Genomic DNA, 21,144 nt, shown 5'->3' on the forward strand with positions numbered 1-21,144 from the left:
AGCACGCTCTGAGCACGCCAGAAACGAATGGCCGCTCGTGGCGCTCGCGTCAGTCGCTCGTTGCTTCCAGTCGTTTCTCTTGGAACGACCGCACCCCCCTCGCACGCCCCTTTTATGTTTTCTTCGGTCTTGTGTCTTGAACATCAGAGCTTTCAATGGTAAAACTCGATTCAGTTCTTTTAACATATTCAGTCAATTTATAATTTCAGATGGTTATCATTGCCTGAGAAGCAGACAAATATCTGAAATGTATTGCTTGGCGGGCGATGAAGCAGTTCGGGCAACGAACGATGATGCCAGCGAGTGCAAGAGATGTGCCGTCAATTTGGGCTACTGGCAGGACAAGTTCATAAATTTTTTCATCAAAGCAGGCGAGAGGAAAGCTCCCGAAATTAATAGGGGCTACTACGCTCGTTGTACTGCTGTTAGTCTGCTGATTGAGAAATTTTTACTGGTAAGAAGTTCACCACAAATAAAAGAAATTCGATTAACACCAAACAAAACAGAAAGCAGGAGCAGAGCAGTGTCAAATATTGAATTTCGGGGCAGGATTTGACACTCTCTACTGGAGACTGAAAAGTAATGGCCATATTGTGAAAAACTTCATCGAATTAGACTTCCCTACTGTGACTGCAAAGAAATGTTATGCCATCAAGAGAAACAAAACCCTGCTTGAACAGATACACTCGGAGGGTCAGTGTTTTATTATTGCATAACTTGCTTGACATAACAACAGTAATTGATTCACAGATGGAGAGGTCAAGTTTAGCCCAACTGATTTACACGCAGCAAATTATCACCTGGTCGGTGTTGACTTGAGGCAGCTGTCAGAGGTCCAAAAGAAATTGGCGGACAGCGAGATTGACTGGAATGCACCAACCCTGCTGCTCGCTGAATGCGTCCTTGTATACGTTGAGCCTGAGCACATCCGATCTCTTCTCTCTTTCCTCTCCTCGAAACTTCCCACTGCGTATTTCATCAACTACGAACAAGTCAACATGGAAGACCGTTTTGGACAGATTATGCTGTCCAATCTGCGAGCCAGAGGGTGTTCCTTGGCTGGGGTGGATGCTTGCAGAGATTTAGCGTCACAGCAACGGAGGTCAGTAGAATTCGTTAAATGAATGTGGTTACGTAGTGCGTCAAACTAAACATTTTAATTATTCAACAGGTTTCTGGACACCGGCTGGGATGGTTCAAAAACGTGGACAATGGAAGAAGTGTGGAACGCTCTTCCCCGCGAGGACAGAAACCGTATAGAAAAGATTGAGTTCCTTGATGAGAATGAGCTGCTGCAGCAGCTATTTCACCACTATTGCATATCTGTGGGCTGGAAAGAACAAGGGCCGCGTCTTTCTCTGTCAGAACTCCAGTTTGACTCTCAAACTTAATTATTCAAGTCTGACCGACCAAGTAATCAAGTCTAATCCTTGTTCATGGGAATGTTTTCAGTTATTTTAATTTTTCTCCCTCATATCGCCCATTTCTCAAAAGTCTGCGTTTTAATTATGTTGTGATATTTCCACTGATTTGTTCCACACAGCAGTTCCAGTGAATTAAGTTTGCTGTAGTTTGGGAAAATATCGGTTGCAAGTGCGAGATAATTGAGCAATAAAGTCTAAAAAGGTATTGAAACGTACAAATTGTAGAATTGGGTCTGTATGCAAACTATCAACGGATTTGATGTGGCCGCCCTAGCTGAAGTGAATGCTTGCATTTGACTAAAAGTTATTTTTAATTTTTGTCACTGCTAATAAAACCAAAGAAAACTCAATAATGAGTGCTTTAATATTAAATCGCAACTAAATACATAGGCATGCTGCCATTTGCAGATTTTTTTGTAATTAAAAACGTCTGGTAAAAGTTTAATACTTTAATAGATTGAGTCAATTACAGAGGTAGAAACTAAAGATTACATAACAGTATAATCAACAAAATTGATCATTAAGTTGGCAGTCCAGTCTCCTCTCAAGATCGCAGCATAAATAAATGGTAGAAAGTCTTAGCTTAGAGTCTGAGGGGATGCTCCTGGACCAAACCACCAGCTTCGCACACGTCACCAGCGATGGCGGACATCCGCTTGAAGTTGTCTAAGCTGGAGCTTGATCCAAGCGCGCTCAGGTTGATCCTAACTCGGTCCGCAGCCTGAAAATAGCCAAATCGGTTAGTGTTTTTTCAATATTCTGGATCACGGTTAAACTAACCTCAGAGCACCAAACAGAAGCCAGATTCTCTTCGTGCTTGGCTGTGGATGCTCCGCTTTCTAGCGCTCTCGATGCTCGCGAGAGGACAACAGCAGACGAGTAAATGTCAATGGCGGCGCTGGCAAGTCTGTTAAGCTCAAACTGTTTGTCAACGATTGAGCGGCCGTGCTTCATCAAAAGGGACTCAACGGCTTCACCAAAGTTGCCCACGCACTGCAAATTTAAATCTCCATAATGAATTTGCAAATTCATGCTGCTGTTATCTACCTTTGCGATTTGCGTGGCGGACGAGGAGAGATTAGGGTGGACACCTCCAAGGGAAGGGGTTGAACCGAGGCCGACACTGCGGAAGGCGCGACGTCCGGCTTCACTGAAGATGATTCCAAGGTTGGCAGCGGGGTTCTTGAAAGCCCTTTGGAGCTCCTTCAGATGGCTACCAGCGTACTGAATGCCTAGAATTAAAAATAATGTTTCAAATGCCTGGAGGTAAACTAGAAATTGTAATTGACAGCTTTATATATGGATAAAATCCTCAAATAAATTTATACAGCAGGTTGTACCAAAATCAGCAAAGCGTAACAAAGAGGCAGCATTTTAGATCCCATATTTTTCTCACACCTTTAGCTGCTTTTATATTGGTTTTGTAATTTCTAGTCAGAGTGGTTATTAATGGCTTCCATGCCAAATTGTAAACTCTATTTTGGATTCCTGTGTTGTTTAAACTTCATTAACTTTTACTCTTTGAGTTATTTTTTAATTTTATTTTACTCAGTTTCAATCAGCAATAAATAGTCAACTATTGCTTGTATTGCACTAGTGTTCAACTTAGTGTTAAAACTATGGAGAAAATTTTAAAAATAAAAAGCTAAGACTGACGTACCAGTAAGAGCGACAAAGAGCCTGAGAATGTCGTTGGTGCCCTCAAAGATCCTGAAGATGCGGAGATCCCTCATGACTCTCTCGAGTCCCGTGTCCTTCATGAAGCCCATTCCACCGAGAATCTGGATGGCCTCGTCAGTGACGTACCAGGCAGCTTCAGAGGCGAAAATTTTGCTGATCGCCGCCTCCAAGTGGTAATCGACGGAGCCAGAGTCCATATTGGAGCTGATCATGTAGGCCATCGACTCGGTGACGTACTGCAGCATAGCCATGCGGGCTATCTTTTCCTGGATGGCACCATACTCCTTCAGGGTGTGTCCAAACTGTACACGAGTGACGGCATGGTCGACGGCCTTGCGGATAACAGCACGCATGGTGCCAGACAGGGCGGCGCCCATGCCAAAGCGACCGTTGTTCAAAATATTCATGGCCACCTGAGATAACAAAAACATTAATTTGATGCATTTGTTTCCAAAATTGAATGTAGAAACCTTGAAACCGTTTCCAACTCCACCAAGGACATTCTCAATCGGAATTTTTACATCCTCGTAGTAGACCTCAGTAGTGTTTGAGCATTTGATGCCCATTTTCTTCTCAGGAGGGCCGCTGGTCACTCCACCAAAGCTCCTCTGCACAATGAAAGCAGTCACCTTGTCTTTCTCAGCACCTATGGGGGTGAAATGTAATCCTGTTGATCTAAAATAATATAATACTCACCAGTCTTTTCATCCTTAATCGGTGTTTGAGCAAACACAGTCATGACCTCAGCAAGTCCACCATTACTGATCCAGATCTTGCTTCCATTGAGAATGAAGTGCTTGCCATCAGGAGACAAAACAGCACGCGTCCTGCAAAGGAAAGTGTTGTTTAGTCTCTCATGCAGCCTGATTTCAGCGGGACTTACTTGATTGAGCCGGCATCACTTCCACTGCTTGGCTCAGTGAGGCAAAAAGCAGCAAAATGCTCTCCAGAAGCAACCTTGGGCAGATACTTCTGCTTCTGTGCGTCAGTACCATAGAGCAGAATACCCTGCGAAAAATTTTCTCATTGAACCTTTTCCTAAAAATGCGCATCAATTTAATGTCAATATTTAAGGCGGCAGCTGGCCGGACCACCTTGACCAAATTTTTTGCCCAGCGGCTGGTGCGGCTGACAATATTTTAAACGTGAAATTTGATAGTGTTTTAAGGCCCAAAGGGCCAGAAGACATTTTTTTCTCCTGCACTTTTTAATTATTAACCCTTTTCCCCAGGGGCTGCCAACGTGACCAAAAATTTGCCGGCTGGCGCGGCTGGCTGAGACCTCTAATATTGATCTTATTTCGCAGCAACTTTGAACATTGCACATTGAACTTCCTCCACTTAAAGTCTAGCGTATTTTTATCAACGCAAACAAAATATAGATTGAGAGATAAATCATTGAAAGGCCAAATCTTTATCAACGCAAGCACAAATGAACCGAGTAGCAAAGTACAAGTTTGTTTTGAAGAGCTGACACGTAATGAGGTGAACTGACCGAGAAATTATGAAACTATTGAGAACTTTCATAACAAATTTATGAGTTCACAATTTATGTAATTCAAGAGTAAAATATTTTGATTCTTACCTTGAACCCAATGGACTGATGGGCACCAAGAGTAATGCCGACACCAAGGTCATTGGCGCCGACAATTTCGACCATTCTTGCATACTGGGTGTTGCTCAAGCCGACACCATTCAACTCAGTCGGCACCTGCAATGCGGTTCATCGTTCTCAAAGTGTAAAGTTGCCAACATCCAACTAGATCAGTGGCTGCCAAATTTGTTGCATGACCGAGGAGCCAAATTCGAGCCAGGCAACATACTATAGGCATATAATATTTGAAGCCTTACCTGAAGACCGAATGCACCCAATTCCCTGAGTCCTTGAAGAGTGACAGGGTCGACTTGCTCTGTGGCGTCATTCTTAGCAGGATCGTTTTGTTCCTAATTTTTAGTTGTTAAAAATTACGCTTGAGAAGAATTACTTAGTGATAACTCACAGCAAAGAATTTCTCAGTGGGGTCGATCAGCATCTGCAGGGTTTCTCTTTGTTCTGCATTCAAAACGTCAGGATAAGGAAACACCTGGCTGCCCTGGACCACCCCCCTGAACAGATTCATCGTGAAAGATTGGTTCTCCTTGGGCTCCTTGTCCTTGCTTGCCTCAGGCGGGGCCGATGCAAGTAGAGCTCTGCAAAAATGTTCCAAATTATCTATCTAAAAATATGTTCCAAAATAATGTGGAAATTATGTAATACTAATAGTTTCATTGACTCTCGTGCAATGATTTATCAAAGCTCAAAATAACTTCTTATTTATTTATAGAACACTATAATATTCTATTATTTCAATATTTTACCCATTGAGAAACAAAAAATGTGTTTAAAAAGGAATATGTATTTTTCATTTTGCAATAAAAAATATGCAAAATAATTGGCATTAAGTTAATCATTGAATATGGTATTATATAATAGAGCTTGTAAAATAAATACACTAGTTTTCTGTGAGAGTGAAAGTTCTCTAGTTAAATTAGTCAAGGAAAGCAAGTCAAATAATTTAACTTTTCATCTTCTTTATGTTATGTAATAAAGTCAAGTATGAAGTAGTAATTTTTAATTTTGCTGGACATTATTATACATATTGCTAGCATCATTTCATGTATTTCTCTTGCGTAGTTTGCTGGAGGGAATGACAGTACAAAATTTCCATCATACAGCATTCATCCAGCATAAAACATGCAAAAAAGTGAGCAATTTTACCTGGGAACAATCTGTAGGGCATGTTGTTTTGGCTGCACCACCTTTACGGTGGAAACCAGGCGGCCCAGGCGGATCATGCTGAATTTGTCGAAGCCTAAACGAGACTGACACGATGCACTAATAAACTGGCTCGCGCGGCGAGGTGATTAATAAATGAATCTCGTGTATACTTTGACCTATTTGTTGTAATCGCAGACGTCACTCCTCTCTCCGCCTTGCTTTGCTTGTGAAACACGCGCGTGTCGAGGCTCGCCTCGCCCCCTTTTCGCGGCTGCTCAGTCTGCTGGAAAAGCCCACATCCCGTGTTTTGTTTGGTGACAATCGTGGTTGCCGGGGTTTCGGCCGCTTGTTGTGCAATACCGTGATTATTGGGCCGAATTTACTGATGGGTCAGCATTCTTGACAGCCCAGCAATGTTTAAAAACACGTTTCAGAGCGGCTTCCTCTCGGTCCTCTACAGTATCGGCAGCAAGCCGCTGCAGATCTGGGACAAGAAGGTTCGCAATGGTCACATCAAGCGTATCACCGACAACGACATCCAGTCGCTTGTGCTCGAAATCGTCGGCACAAACGTTAGCACTTGCTACATCACCTGCCCCGCCGACCCTAGACAAACCCTCGGAATCAAGCTCCCGTTCCTCGTCATGATAATAAAAAACATGAAGAAGTATTTCACCTTTGAAGTTCAGGTTTGTGAATGATCACGTCGTTATCTATTTGTACATTATCATTATACATACATACGCGATTAAAAGAAAAATATTATATTGACCAAATATTAATCGTTGTTTAAATTTAGGTGCTGGATGACAAGAATGTGCGGCGAAGATTCCGTGCCAGCAATTACCAGTCCACGACTAGGGTAAAACCGTTCATCTGCACGATGCCCATGCGCCTGGATGACGGCTGGAACCAAATCCAGTTCAATCTGGCTGACTTCACGCGACGCGCTTATGGCACCAACTACGTAGAGACGTTACGTGTGCAGATCCATGCCAATTGTCGCATCCGCCGAGTGTACTTTTCGGACAGACTATACTCGGAGGACGAGCTGCCAGCCGAGTTCAAACTTTTCTTGCCCATCCAGAACAAAGCCAAACAGTGACGGGTGCGCATGGTTATTGACAATTTTGCGAAAAACCTCCAAATAGTGCGTGTGTGACTACTACATAAAACTAAATTTACACGGCAATCGGCAGTTTTTATGTGGAAATAAAACATCAGATTTTGGTTGCGTAGTATTTTCTTTTTTTATTTTGAAGCTATGTAAGAAAGCAGAGGGCCAGCGCTAATCTCGTAAATAGTGATTGGAATTTGCCAGTTGACGAGACTATGATAATTGTGAATTGTCTGAAAGTATGAGATTAGCGCAGTGGCCTCTCTGCTGATCTAGAAGCTCAAAGGTAAAACATAACATGAAATTCACTGTGTGAGAGAAATATTGGACCGAGGGGGGCCAGAACGGGCCTCGGCAAGGACCCATTTTTATGTTATGGGCCTAATACTTCCAAAGTGATGTCGCCTGCTGTCTGAGATCAGCTGGGGACGTCACCTTGATCTAAGGGACAAACAACAATCTACAGCATTTATTTTTTGTTTCATTGGAAGAGCTTGTTGCTCAAGGGTTAATGAATTCTACGAGTGCTGAAATCAACCCATGGAGGCACCAAAAGTTTATAATTCTCATTAGATGGTACCAATGTGTCAGAGAAAATAAGTTATAAAACTTGCATCTCCACGTTAGTCTGAAATGTCACAAAAAGTTAAGGACATGCCATTAGAAAATCGAAAAATTATGTTCAAAAGTGAAACTAAACTAGGCTTAAGTTGTAAAGACCTAAAAAGCAAGAAGTCAACTACGCTTTACTCATACAATTATTAACAACTCTGATTGCATCAAAACCTTAAGAGCAGTCGAGTAATAAGAAAACAAAGAGAAATGAAAAGATTACAAAATTAATCTGCAAATTCACGATTTGTGTTAAATGGTGCGTCCGTGGGTGACTCCCGACATTGTGAGAACTAACAACACAGGCTAATCAAGAATACACAGGACCGACTCTAGTCGGGCACACCAAGATGCTTGACACAGAGAACTTCATGAGTGAAGAGTCGAGGGGCTGAGGGCGGCCCTTGCTGCTAGAGCCGCCGCCAGAGCTCGGCCACCGCCTCTGTCGGGGCCAACAAAATGCTTCTTGATGAGTTTAGTTGCAGCACAACAGTTAGTTAGTTTAGGTTGATGAACAGAAGACAGCGTAGTTGGATGGCTCAACAATGCAAACCTCCAGCTGAGAGGGTTGCATTGTTGGGCGATACATGGCCGCATCGTTGAGCCATCCATTAGACACAGATTTTCTGAAAGAACAAAAAATATTTCTTAATCTAATGCTTATTCATTAAGTGTTGACTCAAATGGATATAGACATTTCCTTAAGATTTCAAGTTGAAAGATAAGACTTGCCAAGGAAACAACAAATTATTGTAGATAATAAAGGAATAGCTTCTATTGATTTTGGATTTAGATCCTTTTCTTGAAGAACAGGGCATAAATTTAAATTTTTTCTGAAAACTTTTCATTTGTGGAATTTAAATTTCGCATTTTTAATTTACACCAGACATTTTGCCAAAATTAAGCTTTGAAATAATAATTTAAAATATTAAATAGTACAGGGAAAAGAAGCTCATACTGGGAGACAAAAAAAATCACAAAGCCTCTAAAAATCTAAATATATTAAAAAATTTGAGTATGTGTCAAACCCGAGCACAGTCCTATGAAAGACCAAAAAAAGTTTGCCATAGATCATTAATATTAAATTATTTCATTGCTTCCGAGTAATGGCCTTACCTAATTGTCGCTTTTTTCGTCCTTTAAATTGAGGTTGGAAGTATTGAAACCATACTCGGAGAGAGCTCTCAAGGCTGTGTGCGCAGCTAGCTCCTGAGCGGCTTCAATAGTGGGCCCAGAGCCATGGTGGGTCTGTGGAGGATTGGTGGTCAGGGTGACCAAACTGAGAAACTCGTTCTGATTCACCTGGAGGAAATATTGCGAGTCACTCTCGGTTCAATAAAGTGCATGTAATGTGAAAACTCACTCTCGGAAAATCAGAGTACTGCACGGTGAATTTCAAGAGCTTAGCCAGGTAGTTTAGCAGCGGCTTATTAGCTTGGCCGCCAGAGCTACCACTGGAGGAGTCCTGCTCCACGTTGGTCTCCGCGGGTGCGGGTTCCGCCTCTACAGGACTAGCTGCACCTCCTTGGGCCTGTCCGACGATCTTGCCCGCGGTGACAAGCGCCTCGGCCGTCGGGGAGCTGCCTGAGTTGAGCAGTTCCTTGGCGATCAAAGCGGTCGTCTGGCAAACAGGGTTGGCCGCACCTTTGGCCGCCGAGCTGCCGGCCTGACCATTGCTGGCAGCTGCGTCGGTCATCAGCAACAAGCCGGGCACCAGCTGGCGGCCACTGGTGCCCCCTGGCTGGCTCGTCGGCTCTTTCGACTCAACCAAGGCTTCGTCCTGGAACTTGACCTGTTTAAGCGTTTAGCGCGTTTAGTAAAAAAAAAAATACAAAGACAATTTTATCAGATGTGCATAGTAATGATATTTTATAAAATTTGGAGAAAATTGTGAATTGGGGCAACTAATTTAACTAAAACGTTTTTAGATAAGAAACCATCATTCTCCATTTAGACAAGGAAGCTATAAGTCCGAAGAGTGTTAATTTTTGTTGCCTTTACTTGAAAAAAATAACAGATGAAAACAAAGACAAACAGCAATAATTATATTTCCTTGGATTAAGAAAACTGAAATTAAATTTTAGATTGAAATAAATAATTTTTGTAGAAAATGACTATCGCAGCTTCCAACACAATGATTCTATTTTTTAAGAGACATGGGCCAATTTGAAAACTAACCTTTCGGATTTTGTCCTTCTTATTTTTCAAGTCAGTATTTTCCACTGGCACGCAGTTGATTTTCTTGAGCATTGCTTCTGCAGCGCACCTCTTAGCCACCTTCTTGTTTGGTCCAAAACCAGTGCAGAACTGATCACCTACCGTGACCATTACTGCGAATTGTCTCCTCTTTGAATTGTTCCTGTCTTCCACAAGGGTGTACTCAGGCTCCTTTTCTTTCTTGGCCTGCTGAATTTGAATCAGCCTGGATATTGGGTTGATTTCTTCAACGCTCTCTTGCTTGCTTTTAGGCTCCTGCTGCAGTATAAATAGCATTTTTGTCAGCATTTCGGCAAGGGCACTGCACTCTCTTTCCCACCTGAGCAACCTTAATAAGGTTCCTCGTTTTCTTCTTGACGACAGGTTGCTTCTTTTTCGCTCTTAGAGGGACTACCACATCAGGAGGAGTCAGAGGAGGCAACTTCTTCAGCTCCTCCAGCATATTCTCTGCAGCTTTTTTCTTTGACGTCTGAGATACAAAGGACATTAAAAATACAGTTCAAAATTGAGAATAAAATGCTTACTTTTTTACTGTTTCCCTCTCCTTCAGTAATTATGTCACCCACTTTGCAGCTGGTGAGGAAAGTCCTCATGTGTGGAGGACCCCTCTCCTTGATCACCTCGAAAGTCACAGCCAAATTTCTTTTCAAAGCTATCTCGTGCACCTGAGAAATCGGGGACTTCAGGTTGCACCCATCTTCATCAATATCCTTGCCCTGGAATATTTTGATATTATTTTGCTGAAAATTAATGAAATATTAATAGATATTCTCAGCATTTTAAATAATTTAAAACAGATTTTTGTCGACCTTGACACTTGCATCACCGTGCGACAAAACCTCCTCTTATAACAATTCAACCAGGCCAAAATTCCAAAAATTTATATTTCAAAATTGTGAAGGGAATCACCTTTTTGAAGGCTGTAAACAGTTGCCAAATCAAGTGGGTTAAACAACAAGGTGCTCTCATTAAAAATAAACTATGAAGGAAAAATGACGAAATTTGTCTTTAGAGTATTTTCAAAGTTTTTTTTGAAAAATCAAATTTTTGGCATAGTTTCACAACTAGTGCAAGGAGCGTTAATGACTAAGGAGTATTAAGGGAAATATATTGAAAAACGTAACAAATCTAAATTATATTTGAAAAATTTAAGGTGATTTCTAAAAATGTCTTTTTACCAGGCCATTTTCTTGACCACTGCTCTCTGGCAAGGGTAGCGCTTTCAATTCCATCAGGGCCTTGGCAGCGGCATCGTGCTTGGCCGCCTGGGCCGTCTTTCCCTGTCCAGAGAATTCTCTTTCGCCCACCTTTAGAGTAACATAAAAGATAGGGGGAGGAGCTGGAGGATACATGATCTGTTTGTTGAAGTGGAAGCGCTGGTAGGGCAGGCCTCGCGGATACACAGGAGGAAACTGGCTTGGCAGTGGCTCTAGCAGTGTGTATGAAGTAGGCTCCCCTCGTTTCATTGCCAGTGCGTTCAGCTCAACAGTTGGCGTTACGTTTGCTTTGTGCACCTGATAAAAACAATTCAATCAATCTTAACAATTTAGGAAAACACTAGCAGCCTCTAGAACATTGATAGACACGACAATTTTATTAGACAGGAGCCGATTGTGATAAATAATTTGATTAACATTATTTTCCAGGTGTAAGTCCCGTCTCTTAGACATGTATCCCCTAATTAAAATATATGCCAGCTTTATGTCTCTGTGTATGAAAAAAATCCTGGATCCTATGACTGACCTTCAGCACTCGCTGCGTTTTTGGAGGAGGGTGCTCAGAGCGCGTTTGGACCAGGGCGTTCGCAGCAGCAGCGTGTTGTGCTTTCTTGATGCTGGCGCCTTCAGCAGTGTACTCCTCGTTTCCCAGCAGCAGGGTGACAGTGAACTGCTTCTTGTGTGCAGGGCCCGTCTCACTTGTCAGTCTGTACTGGTGGGTGATCTAGATAATATTTTTAATTAGCCACAAATAATACAGTGAACAGTGAATATAATTTAGCCACTGACTTTGTTAAATCTTGCCAGCTCGTTGATCAGGCACATGGGTGTCTTCTCTTTAGTGTTTGCCAAGGTGGACTGTAGGGGGGCAGAGGAGTCCGACGAGTCCCCAAGATCAGCGTCATCACCAGCAGAGTCTTCGGACTGCTGGGGCGTGGCGATTACCGTCGGAGCTCGTGGCGGCTCGTCAGCAGCAGCCACCGGCTGGACCACAGGGGCTGCCACGAGGGGGGCGGCCACTGGCACCATCACTCCAGCCGGAGACGGCTGCAAGCCCAACATCAGGTGGGGGTGTGACTGCGGCACGGCCAGCCGAGGCTGGGGCATCCGCATCGGGATTTGGTGGTGCGGCATCCTGCAAACAATCCATGAACAGTTGTCATTTAATTTAAATAATCAAGAATTGCCTGCTTGCCACGGTGCGCCGAATTATTTTTCAAAGAAAAAAAGAAAAACAACTCATGATAAGAAACGGTTTCTTTCACCTGTTTGTGTTGCTGTTCGGAGGCTGCTGGTTCCGCGGCAGCTGATGAACCGAAACTGCAGGATGAATCATTTCCCCTGCAACAGTAGGAAGGGTTGAAAAATCAAAATAAAACATAAACAGATGTGTGTCACTTTTGTAACGGAATGGAATAAATGGGTTCCCCACAGGGTCATGGCGCGTTCGCCGAAAGCGAATAATCAGCTCGTTTGAAGGTGTTGGAGCCGAAATTTAATTTGTATGGGTTGCAAAAATTTTTTAAACGCTCACCTAGGCTCCTGACTGACGAGCTCAATTTGAATTTCGGCCTAAAATGGTGAAATTGTACTTGGCAAACACAAAGAAAATCCTCAACAGAATGCGGCCATGTTTTCTGTTGTCGTCTCCACACTGCGCCACCAGAGCTCCGCACTTTTCTTTCAACATGCCCAACTAGCACCAGCAGTCTGTCTGGGAGATGAGAATGAGCACTTCCGACTCGTTCTTTTTAGAGCACTTCATGTTTCCAACAAGTGCGATTAAAATGAATCTTTCACCGGAGTTGAAATTAAGAAAAAAATCTTGAATAATATAACTCGATTTATTATTCATCGAGAGATCTTAAATAACTTAAATTGATAAAAAAGTTCAGTTATCATATACTAGTTCAGAAATCCAATAATTGTTAAGATGATCGTTCTCTGCCGGTTTTAAATTTTCCCAATAATTTGTGTATTTATGTTACTTAAAATACATAATTTTGAGGTTTGGTTATTTTTATTCATGTATCACAAAAATGATTCTCGTTAATCTATGCACTTGCCATTTTTGAAACAGAACTGATTTACTCCCAATGCTACATTTTAGAGGCAGATTATGCAACCAGGCTGCAAACAGTCTGCCTGTGATGTGTAAAATGAAGATTCCACTGAAAAATTAATGGTGCTGTCGTTGCTCTACAATGGCTTTCAGATAAAATTTACTTGGAACACAAACACCACGGTTTAGGAACCGGATTTCCTAAGAACCAGAGCCAATTGTAAAGCTTACGACATTGAAATAACAACTTCAGAGTTTAAAATAGTAACAAATAATGTGACAGTAAATTGACCAAGGAACATTGGCACCTTTATTTTCAATGCCGTGGTCATACAGACAGATGAAAAACATCAGCGGATTTCCGTTGCCGGGGATGAAATGGAGCCCCCTATTAATTTTGTTTAGTTTGTGGCGGTTATATAGTTTAGATTTAAGTGGATCCGCCAATCATGTCGCGTTCAAAATAGGCAATTGCTGCTGCACGCAGAATCATTCTACACCGTCAGTCATCATACAAAGAGAATGAGATGAGGAAACCAAGTGTGTGCTCAACCTTTAATTTGTACAACTACTCTACGTGCTGTCGCCACATTAAAATCCGCTTTCCTCTGCGGGATTGTGGCAGGAAATTGTGATTTCTCAGGTCATCAAAGTTGTACTCTGCCGCTCGTCGCAAGAATTCATGAGTTCTTTTTTCAATAGACGATAATATAACGTAAATGCACAAGATACGCAACACAAGGAGATGCAAAACATGAGCTTTGAGAAAAATCAAAAAGTTTAAAAACGATTGAAAACCAATCGTGAGCAGCGAGGCAATCAATCAAGTTTTCCTGCCAGAGCCTAGCAAGGCTACGGATAATACTCATCAGAGTCCAGTCAATAAGCGTTTCATTGCTATGTAGCTGCTAAAGCTTGTTTCTTGAGACACTCGGGGCAGTACCAGGTGCCGACGGGCGGCACCTTGATGCCCACGCAGTCAAAGTGGTACCACTCGTGCTTGCAGTTCGGGTCGTCGCATCCGATCATCTCAGACACCTCGTCGTAAGGGCACCTGCAGTAGCAGTAGAGCTTCGTGTCCTGCGCCTGCTGCTGCTGCTCCGAGGGGTGCGCTCTAGTGAACGTCTCGATGGCATCCTGAATCGGCGACATGGAAGGCTCAGGCTCGTCCTCGTCGTCGGAATCGTAGTCCGCCTCAGAGCTCGAGTCGCTGGCAGCGGCCGCTTCCTCGCTGTACCTGTTGAACGAGCTTGTCGGCAGGGTAATAACCAGCTTGGGCCGGCGCCGGTACTCGTGGTCTTCAGCTGTCTTGCCGTCGCGTCCCAGCGCTACAAAGTCGATCACGTCAGTCAGGTGGCGCTCAGACTCGGTCATCTCGCGCGGCGACAGTGGCCGCTGCGGTGTTGTGCTTTCGGACACGATGCTGGAAGAGCGAGATTTCTTCTTTGACGGCCGCGGCGTTATGACGGGCAACAGTGGCACAGGCGAGAACAGGCCCATGCCTGACATACCGGAGTTCTCCTGCTCGTTGTCACCGTAGAACCTCTTGGGCACCCGCTTGCGCTTGGACGAACGGTTGCCGTCCACAATCTCGGTGCCCAGCTGCTCGGGTTGTGAGGGCTTCTTCTTCAGCTGGTTGGCCAAGAAGAAGCGAAGGTTGCTCTCGTAAATGGCGTCTGGCGACCAGTGGTCTTTGCGCTTCTTGCTCTGTGGCTGAGATGGCGACGAGTGGTGGTGCTGCGACTGCCGCTTCTTCTTCTTCGGTTTGCTTTTGTGGTCCAGCTGCTGCGGCAGAACAGTGTCCAGACTGCCACCACCGCCGCCGGCCACGCCGTTTTCCAGGCTCGGCGGCGGGGTGGGTGCTGGCGTGATGGATGGGGAAAAGATCGATGACAGCGTTGGCGGCCGGTTCAGGCCTGGTTTGCGCGGGTGCTCGTCGTAGAAATTTTCGTCGTCTGATGCGGACTCATTTGTGTCCAAATCTGACTCGTGGAAGTACAGCACAGGAGGGCCAAGGTCGATGTGTTCGTCTTCCTCCTCCTCAACTGCCGCCTGCGCTGCCCCGTTTGGAAGCGACTGCTCTCCTTTGGTCTTTTTCTTAAGCTTTTTCTTCAATTTGCGAGTCTTCTTTTCATTGTTGTCAGAACCAGAGTCGGATGAACTGCTCGAGGAAGAACCACTGCTTGACGATCCAGAACCGCAGCTGCAGTTGGAACTGGAGCAACTGCACGAGCTGGAGTCACTGCCTGAGCTGCTGGAACTGCTGTCTGATGAAGAGCCTGAGCTTTCTTGACGCCTTCTCTTGTAAAACCTCGGCGGACTAAGCTGAATGCCTTCAGTGAAGCTAGCAACAATCGAATCTGAAGGGATTTGAAAGTTTTCCAACACAGGCATTGGCGGTTCGTCAACAGGTGGCTCATCCGGATCGTACGCCAGAACATTGAAGTAATCGTGGTCAGATTGAGTTACCAGTGACAGTTCCTCTGCATTCAACTGCGGAGGCGCGGGGGGAGCTGGCTCTGGCTCCTTCACTTCCTCAGGGACAGAAGCCGGCTCTGCAACTTTGCCCTCTGGCTCAAGTACAGTCTCTTGATTGGCCTCTGCCTTAGGTTCGTTTTGGTCTTTAAAACTGTCCCAAACCGAATCGGTGGGCGCGGCAGTCACAGTGGCATCTAAACCGACTTCCTCTTTGGGCGTTTCACTTTCCGCAACTGAACTTTCGTTTTTAACAGGAGAATCTTCTTTTGTTTTAACAGGACCATCCTCTACATCGGAGTCAGTCTCGCTGTCAGATGAAAGATTCAGTGGTGGCAAATCTAACACATCTCTCTTTGGAGTTGTTTTCTTTTCAACAGAGGGAGGTGTTTTCTTTTCAACTGAGTCCACACGATCACTACTAACTACTGTTGGCTCTGACTTCATAGCCGAGTCCACTGGAAGGGAGTTTTCGACGTCTGTGGATATGCTATCCTTTTCCACGTCGAGCTTCTCCTCCTCCTCTGGAAGAGGCGGTGGAGGCGGCGGGGGTAGTGGAAGCGGATTATGAATGCTTCTGTCATGCCGGGCAAGCACCTTGCGCGAGATGAAGCTTTCGTTGCACTCGCCGCACGGGTAGCGGAAATCGTTTGTATGGAGTCTGAAATAAATAAAGCAATGAAAATTAGGTTATTTGAACATTATTGAGAAATGGTGAAAGCTTTCTTCTCTAATTTAAGCGTGGAAAAAAGTAACTTAAAACACAAGAACATAAGTAAATAAGTAAAAACGTCGCTTTTTTGTAGGAATAGATAGAGTGAATGTGATTAAATGTAAACAGACATCACAAAGGGTTCTGGGAAAGATTTTGTAAATGTAGAGTGAATTTGTCTAAAATCATTTTGGAATATAAATCTAAAACCGTTATTAAATTAGATGTTAAAACTTACTCCAACTAGGACGATAAAATTTATTGATCATCACTCCACAGCTATTGCAAGAAAATTGGGAAATACACCTCTACAATATCTTCAATGATTCCTGTGCGTGATAAAAATGCGACTTGATATTTCTCCCATTTCATGCTCAAAGTTAGTCTGCCTAACAAAATAAATTCTCCCTGGATAGTTTGAGTTTATAACTACCTTTTGTGAACTTTGAGAGCGACTGCCTTGCCAAAAGTAAGGCCGCATTCCTCACACGTGAACTGCGGCGGGGGTATGCAGAAGTGGTAAACGTAGGGCCACTTTTTCTGCAAGCACTTTTTACACACAACACTCTCAGTCCCGTGCTTCCAGAAGAGATGCCTGGTCATGTCCGTTTTGTTCCTGTACGCTATGCAGCACTTGTGGCAGAAGTGGTTGAGCTTGTGCTTCCAGACGTGGCCCGAAAGCTTGGCCTGGTCGGGAGTGGTTTCCAAGCACACCTCGCACGACAGATGGCACTTGCGCAGGTGGACCATCAGCCGGAATGAAGAGGGCAGGTTGTCCACGCTGCAGAAGCAGCACCGGAATTTTGTACTATAGTTGTCTATGTAGGTTCCAGGACACAGGTGGCACAGCAGCTCGCTGTAGTTGAAAAAGTTGGTCCTGCACATGGTGCATACCAGACTATGTTTCTGGTGCATTTTCCTGTTGTGCAAGTATAGTTCTTTGTGGAGGAGAGTGACGTACCTAAAAATATTAAGAGTTGTAATACATTTTCAGATTTCGCATGGTAAAATTACCTGCACTGGAAGCATTCGTAGTGTCTCATGAACTTGGGCTGGGCATCCAGTTCTTGCATGTTGTCATAAGAGTCGCAGTTGAAGAACGCGTTCTCCAGCTCAGTAAGTTTGCTTTTGAGCAGCTCAATAAAGCTGGTAAGTGGCAACTGCTCTTTGTCAAAGATGAGCTGGAATCTGTGCTCAGACAACAGATGCAGAGCCAGCTGCTTTCCATTAACGGCGATTTTCACTGCGTGCGTGCAGTAGACGCAAATGCTGCACACTTCAGTGATGGCCTGCTTCAGCAGCTCCTGAATATGCTGCTCCTCCAGAGACTTGTTAATGTAGAGATCAATCAGAGGAGAGTCTTCGTTGGCAAGCTGAATGTCCTCTTCTGCTGGTGGTGGAGGTGGTTCCTCCTGCAACATACCCGCGGCACCGTAATTTTGAATGTTTGTGTAGCTCGCGTTGGTACAAGACTTATCAAACGAGGAAAAGGAAACATGACATGTTGCGTTATCGTTTTAAAGGAAAAACAGCACGCATCAACAGATTTGTAAGTGTCAATCAAGCTCTCGAGATTTGAGACAAATATTTTCAGTTTTATTTGAACAAAAATACCGCAATTATTTTTGTTAAATAAAGCAATACATTAATACATTAATTGCCATCTTAATTCTCAAGGGGAAGAATTTAGAATCAATAAGCATACAGAACGTGGGTGTTCCAGCCACAAGCAATGAAAACCAATAACTGACGCTAACACCAAGCGGGAGTTAATTGAAACCAAGAATGGCCACAACGCTCTCAGATCTTGTGATCTTCAATTAGTAAAGGAAAATCTTTTATTCTGACGCATTAAAGACTGTGGAGACAGCAACATGATTATGAAAAAATAGGGAAAGGGTTGGAAAATCCCACGAACCTTTAAAAAAGTCAACGCATAGTATTCTGGAGGGAAAAAGTATTGACAAAATCTAAGAGTGTTTAGAATTAGAATTTCATCTAGAGTAAATAAAATTTAACTCTGGCATTTCTTGCTTTCTTACACACGAAATTTGTAAAAATTGACTAGCTAAAGCACAGTGAACGCCCAGGTGTTAATATAATGCAAACGAATCATGAAAATGACGGAGATTAGGAAGATCCCTAACTTTTAAGTTGTAAGTTTCTGAATTATAACCAAAACTCACCACTGGTTCCGGCTCTGGCTCTACCTCAGGTTCAGGCAGAGCTGGCTCAATGGAGGGTGGAGGTTCGCTTTGTGTCCAATCAGACTCTTCATTCCGCGATAGATCGGAGTCAAGCATAGAGCTCTCCCCATTCAACCGAATAGGAAGCTCATTATCAGGGGTTGCGGGTTCGTCCACTACCGCGGGCGGTTCAGAAGCAGGAGGCTCTGGAGCTGGAGCTGGCGGCTCTGGGACTGGCGGTGGAGGCTCAGGAAGGGTTTTTAACTTTTTACTGCTTTTCTTCGGCACACTTAATTTTATTTTCAAACTGGGTGTTTTGGGAGGCGACTGAGAGGCCTCTTTCTTGCCACCTCCCTTGTTGATAGGGATAATTGTGACATCCTTGAGTTGCGGCAGTGTGAAGTTAGAGGCTGAGTGACTAGCTGGGTGCTTGTGGTTTTCTCCGTGAGGCACACCATAGGACTCGCTTTTTGCGGCTTTGTTTTTCGGCCTTTGACAATCGTGCCCGCAGAAGTTGTCTGTTTCGGAGAACAACCTGCTACAAGAGCAGCAGCTCAGCAGACAGCCATTCGAATAGTTGGAGATGAACTCAGCTAGTGTGGAATTGACGTTAAGTAATCTGTGCCTTGTTCGCAGGTGATACGCCAGCTTGTCAGCCCGCATAAAGGTTGCCATACAGAAGAGACAAACATGGCGTTGGTGAACCTGGAGAGCAAAATGAAGATAAAGGATTGTTAATTGCTTTAATTACTTGACAAACTAATTAAACTCTTCTATAAAAATTAAATCTACCCTCAACAGATGTATATTTCATGGACAAATCCTTAAATTGTTTAAAATGTTCCGCATGTATTTGTACATGTGTGCATTTATAAAAAAAATATGAGAATTGTTATGTTTTGCCAAGTTGGTATGGAGCAAAACAAATAATTAAAAACGAGTTTTTACAGCATTAAAACGTGTGCACTTATTAATACAGTTGATAAGGTTTTTAAATTAAGAAGTTCTGCTGAGTGAGTTACTAAACTATTAGCTTCTCATAAGATTTCGTAGTACAAAAATATGTATTCCAGAGAAAAACCATTTTTAACCTCCCAATAAAAATTCTGCTCATACCTGACTAGATAAAATTAAATTGTAACAATAAATGATGAAAATGACCTGTAACGTGTGCAGGTAAAGATCACACCCAGAGTGGTAAGTGCCGCACGAGTTGCAGAAGTATATTTTTCTTCTTGTTCGATTCGCACTAGGTATTATTTTTCTGATCTTCAAACAGTGCCTCTGGTGCTCCTTAAGGGCTGGCAGAGTCTCGAATCCACCCTCTTTACACTTAACACACTGAAATCGGACAAGAGGCTGCGGATTTGCAGTCCTCGTGTCTTCATAGAACGCACTAGTGTCATCGAGTTCGATAGCGGCCGGATTTTGGTAGGCCTTCTTCCTCGGCGGGGGCAGCGGCGATGCGGCGCCCAGCTCTGAAAAGTAGAATGGGGAAGCCGACAGCGAATGGTGGTGGCCGTTCACTATGTCCCCCCATCTGCTGTCCACGTGGACATTGGCTGCATCGTCGTCGCTGCTCAAAACGTGTTTGTTGTATTTCCTGACTGGCAGAGCTGTGATTTCCAATCCAGAATCATATTCCATAGCAAATCTGCAAATTAAATAATATTTTGCATAAAATGTTTGCATTATATAGATAAGCAGCAAGGTTATTTATAATAAAATTATACACCGTCAGTGTTAAAAGTCCAAGACACAAAAAAAATCATGATAATATCAATCTGCGGTGAACGATTGTTTCGTCAAAATTGTTTCCAATAATAGTCACTACGAAACAGATGACTGTTCGATACTGGTATCTTGGAAATGATTAAATTAAAGATGCTTGCCAGAGCGCTTACTCTCCATCCCTCTCGAGTTGCAATGGATGCACGTGATGCACATCGAAGACCAGAATTTTAGACAATAGCCTACAAAATTATTCGCGTTCAACTTGCACTGCGTATGAATTTTAATAGAAATTGCAACAGAGACGGTAGAAAATGGCATATTATCAAAAAATTAATCAGAAAAAAGGTGATAAATAGGAAAGAAAGATTAATTCGACCGCGTGTTATGATCTTGCGAGTTCTCCTCGTGGGGCCCGCCGCAGCTAATTATTTTTGAATTTACGCAATGAGCGACGAGTGGGAGACTGAAATTCGCGAAATTCACGAAGTAGTTGCCAAAGAGTGGTTGCAAAATGTTGCTAAACCCTCTTCGGGTGCACTTGGTCAAAGGATCCCGACAAAAAGCTGAGGGGGCAGGCAAACACACCCAATATTTGTACGTAAAGATGCGGAGCGGGAAGGCTTACCAGCGACTCGAACTGATGAATATTTCGCAGGAGACTAGCTGTGCATTTATTTCGAGACGGGACCGGCACTCTGGCGATATTTGCCAATCATCCCGGACGACTTTTGCAGCGCGAAGTGCTCCTCGTCGGGGTAAAATGGCGTCAATAAGGAGTTGTGCGAGCACACGGAGTTGGAAAGATACGATTGGCGGGTACTCTGCTGTAGTGCATGCAGCGCACAAAGAACGCTGTGAGCACAAGGATCGCAAGAGACACCTACAGCCAGTAGTTAAAATCAATCGGGCTGCAAAGTCAAACTTTAACAATTCATCGCGACAGCCTGAAGC

General features: G+C 43.7%; 5 protein-coding genes across 5 annotated transcripts; 2 read left to right on the plus strand and 3 right to left on the minus strand.

The window, feature by feature from the left end:
• The first annotated feature begins 24 nt into the window (after positions 1-24).
• Positions 25-1,777, plus strand: LOC135944561 (leucine carboxyl methyltransferase 1). The gene is made up of 5 exons (XM_065491593.1): positions 25-158; positions 210-454; positions 507-693; positions 751-1,102; positions 1,172-1,777. The coding sequence occupies exons 2-5, from the start codon at positions 248-250 to the stop codon at positions 1,389-1,391; spliced, it is 966 nt and encodes a 321-aa protein (XP_065347665.1). The 5' UTR covers positions 25-158; positions 210-247; the 3' UTR covers positions 1,392-1,777.
• An 81-nt stretch (positions 1,778-1,858) lies between these two features.
• Positions 1,859-6,075, minus strand: Acadvl (Acyl-CoA dehydrogenase very long chain). The gene is made up of 11 exons (XM_065491591.1): positions 5,862-6,075; positions 5,104-5,293; positions 4,955-5,047; positions 4,689-4,814; positions 3,988-4,112; positions 3,801-3,931; positions 3,575-3,750; positions 3,085-3,517; positions 2,472-2,656; positions 2,205-2,417; positions 1,859-2,145 (listed from the first exon to the last, which is right to left on the minus strand). The coding sequence occupies exons 1-11, from the start codon at positions 5,936-5,938 to the stop codon at positions 2,008-2,010; spliced, it is 1,887 nt and encodes a 628-aa protein (XP_065347663.1). The 5' UTR covers positions 5,939-6,075; the 3' UTR covers positions 1,859-2,007.
• Positions 6,076-6,156: 81 nt separating this feature from the next.
• Bug22 (cilia- and flagella-associated protein 20) lies at positions 6,157-7,102 on the plus strand. The gene is made up of 2 exons (XM_065491594.1): positions 6,157-6,550; positions 6,661-7,102. The coding sequence occupies exons 1-2, from the start codon at positions 6,275-6,277 to the stop codon at positions 6,964-6,966; spliced, it is 582 nt and encodes a 193-aa protein (XP_065347666.1). The 5' UTR covers positions 6,157-6,274; the 3' UTR covers positions 6,967-7,102.
• Positions 7,087-12,694, minus strand: stau (double-stranded RNA-binding protein Staufen). The gene is made up of 11 exons (XM_065491590.1): positions 12,559-12,694; positions 12,290-12,365; positions 11,814-12,159; positions 11,551-11,748; positions 10,986-11,321; positions 10,332-10,523; positions 10,127-10,276; positions 9,769-10,062; positions 8,954-9,382; positions 8,707-8,892; positions 7,087-8,216 (listed from the first exon to the last, which is right to left on the minus strand). Exons 2-10 carry the CDS (start codon positions 12,358-12,360, stop codon positions 8,707-8,709), a joined length of 2,202 nt encoding a protein of 733 aa, XP_065347662.1. The 5' UTR covers positions 12,361-12,365; positions 12,559-12,694; the 3' UTR covers positions 7,087-8,216.
• A 331-nt stretch (positions 12,695-13,025) lies between these two features.
• MESR4 (misexpression suppressor of ras 4) lies at positions 13,026-21,111 on the minus strand. The gene is made up of 6 exons (XM_065491797.1): positions 20,819-21,111; positions 19,621-20,113; positions 18,460-19,164; positions 17,288-17,685; positions 16,707-17,234; positions 13,026-16,222 (listed from the first exon to the last, which is right to left on the minus strand). Exons 2-6 carry the CDS (start codon positions 20,104-20,106, stop codon positions 13,984-13,986), a joined length of 4,356 nt encoding a protein of 1,451 aa, XP_065347869.1. The 5' UTR covers positions 20,107-20,113; positions 20,819-21,111; the 3' UTR covers positions 13,026-13,983.
• Between the last annotated feature and the right edge of the window lie 33 nt (positions 21,112-21,144).

This window comes from Cloeon dipterum, chromosome 4 (assembly GCF_949628265.1).
Source record: "Cloeon dipterum chromosome 4, ieCloDipt1.1, whole genome shotgun sequence".
NCBI classification, from domain to species: Eukaryota; Metazoa; Arthropoda; class Insecta; order Ephemeroptera; family Baetidae; genus Cloeon; species Cloeon dipterum.

Excerpts from the sequence above, each read along its gene's own strand:
- MESR4 (XM_065491797.1), bottom strand. The coding sequence starts at position 20,106 with ATGGAATATGATTCTGGATTGGAAATCACAGCTCTGCCAGTCAGGAAA. Across the intron at positions 17,235-17,287 it reads TACGAATGCTTCCAGTGCAG|GTACGTCACTCTCCTCCACA; the intron begins GTAATTTTACCA and ends TAATATTTTTAG. Across the intron at positions 16,223-16,706 it reads GCTCTCAAAGTTCACAAAAG|ACTCCATACAAACGATTTCC; the intron begins GTAGTTATAAAC and ends TATTTATTTCAG.
- LOC135944561 (XM_065491593.1), top strand. The coding sequence starts at position 248 with ATGTATTGCTTGGCGGGCGATGAAGCAGTTCGGGCAACGAACGATGAT. Across the intron at positions 455-506 it reads TGATTGAGAAATTTTTACTG|AAAGCAGGAGCAGAGCAGTG; the intron begins GTAAGAAGTTCA and ends CAAACAAAACAG. Across the intron at positions 694-750 it reads TGAACAGATACACTCGGAGG|ATGGAGAGGTCAAGTTTAGC; the intron begins GTCAGTGTTTTA and ends ATTGATTCACAG.
- stau (XM_065491590.1), bottom strand. The coding sequence starts at position 12,360 with ATGATTCATCCTGCAGTTTCGGTTCATCAGCTGCCGCGGAACCAGCAG. Across the intron at positions 11,322-11,550 it reads AAACGCAGCGAGTGCTGAAG|GTGCACAAAGCAAACGTAAC; the intron begins GTCAGTCATAGG and ends TGTTTTTATCAG. Across the intron at positions 10,277-10,331 it reads GAGAGGGAAACAGTAAAAAA|ACGTCAAAGAAAAAAGCTGC; the intron begins GTAAGCATTTTA and ends TTTGTATCTCAG.
- Bug22 (XM_065491594.1), top strand. The coding sequence starts at position 6,275 with ATGTTTAAAAACACGTTTCAGAGCGGCTTCCTCTCGGTCCTCTACAGT. Across the intron at positions 6,551-6,660 it reads ATTTCACCTTTGAAGTTCAG|GTGCTGGATGACAAGAATGT; the intron begins GTTTGTGAATGA and ends GTTTAAATTTAG.
- Acadvl (XM_065491591.1), bottom strand. The coding sequence starts at position 5,938 with ATGATCCGCCTGGGCCGCCTGGTTTCCACCGTAAAGGTGGTGCAGCCA. Across the intron at positions 4,815-4,954 it reads TGGGTGCATTCGGTCTTCAG|GTGCCGACTGAGTTGAATGG; the intron begins GTAAGGCTTCAA and ends ACCGCATTGCAG. Across the intron at positions 2,146-2,204 it reads CTTCTGTTTGGTGCTCTGAG|GCTGCGGACCGAGTTAGGAT; the intron begins GTTAGTTTAACC and ends GGCTATTTTCAG.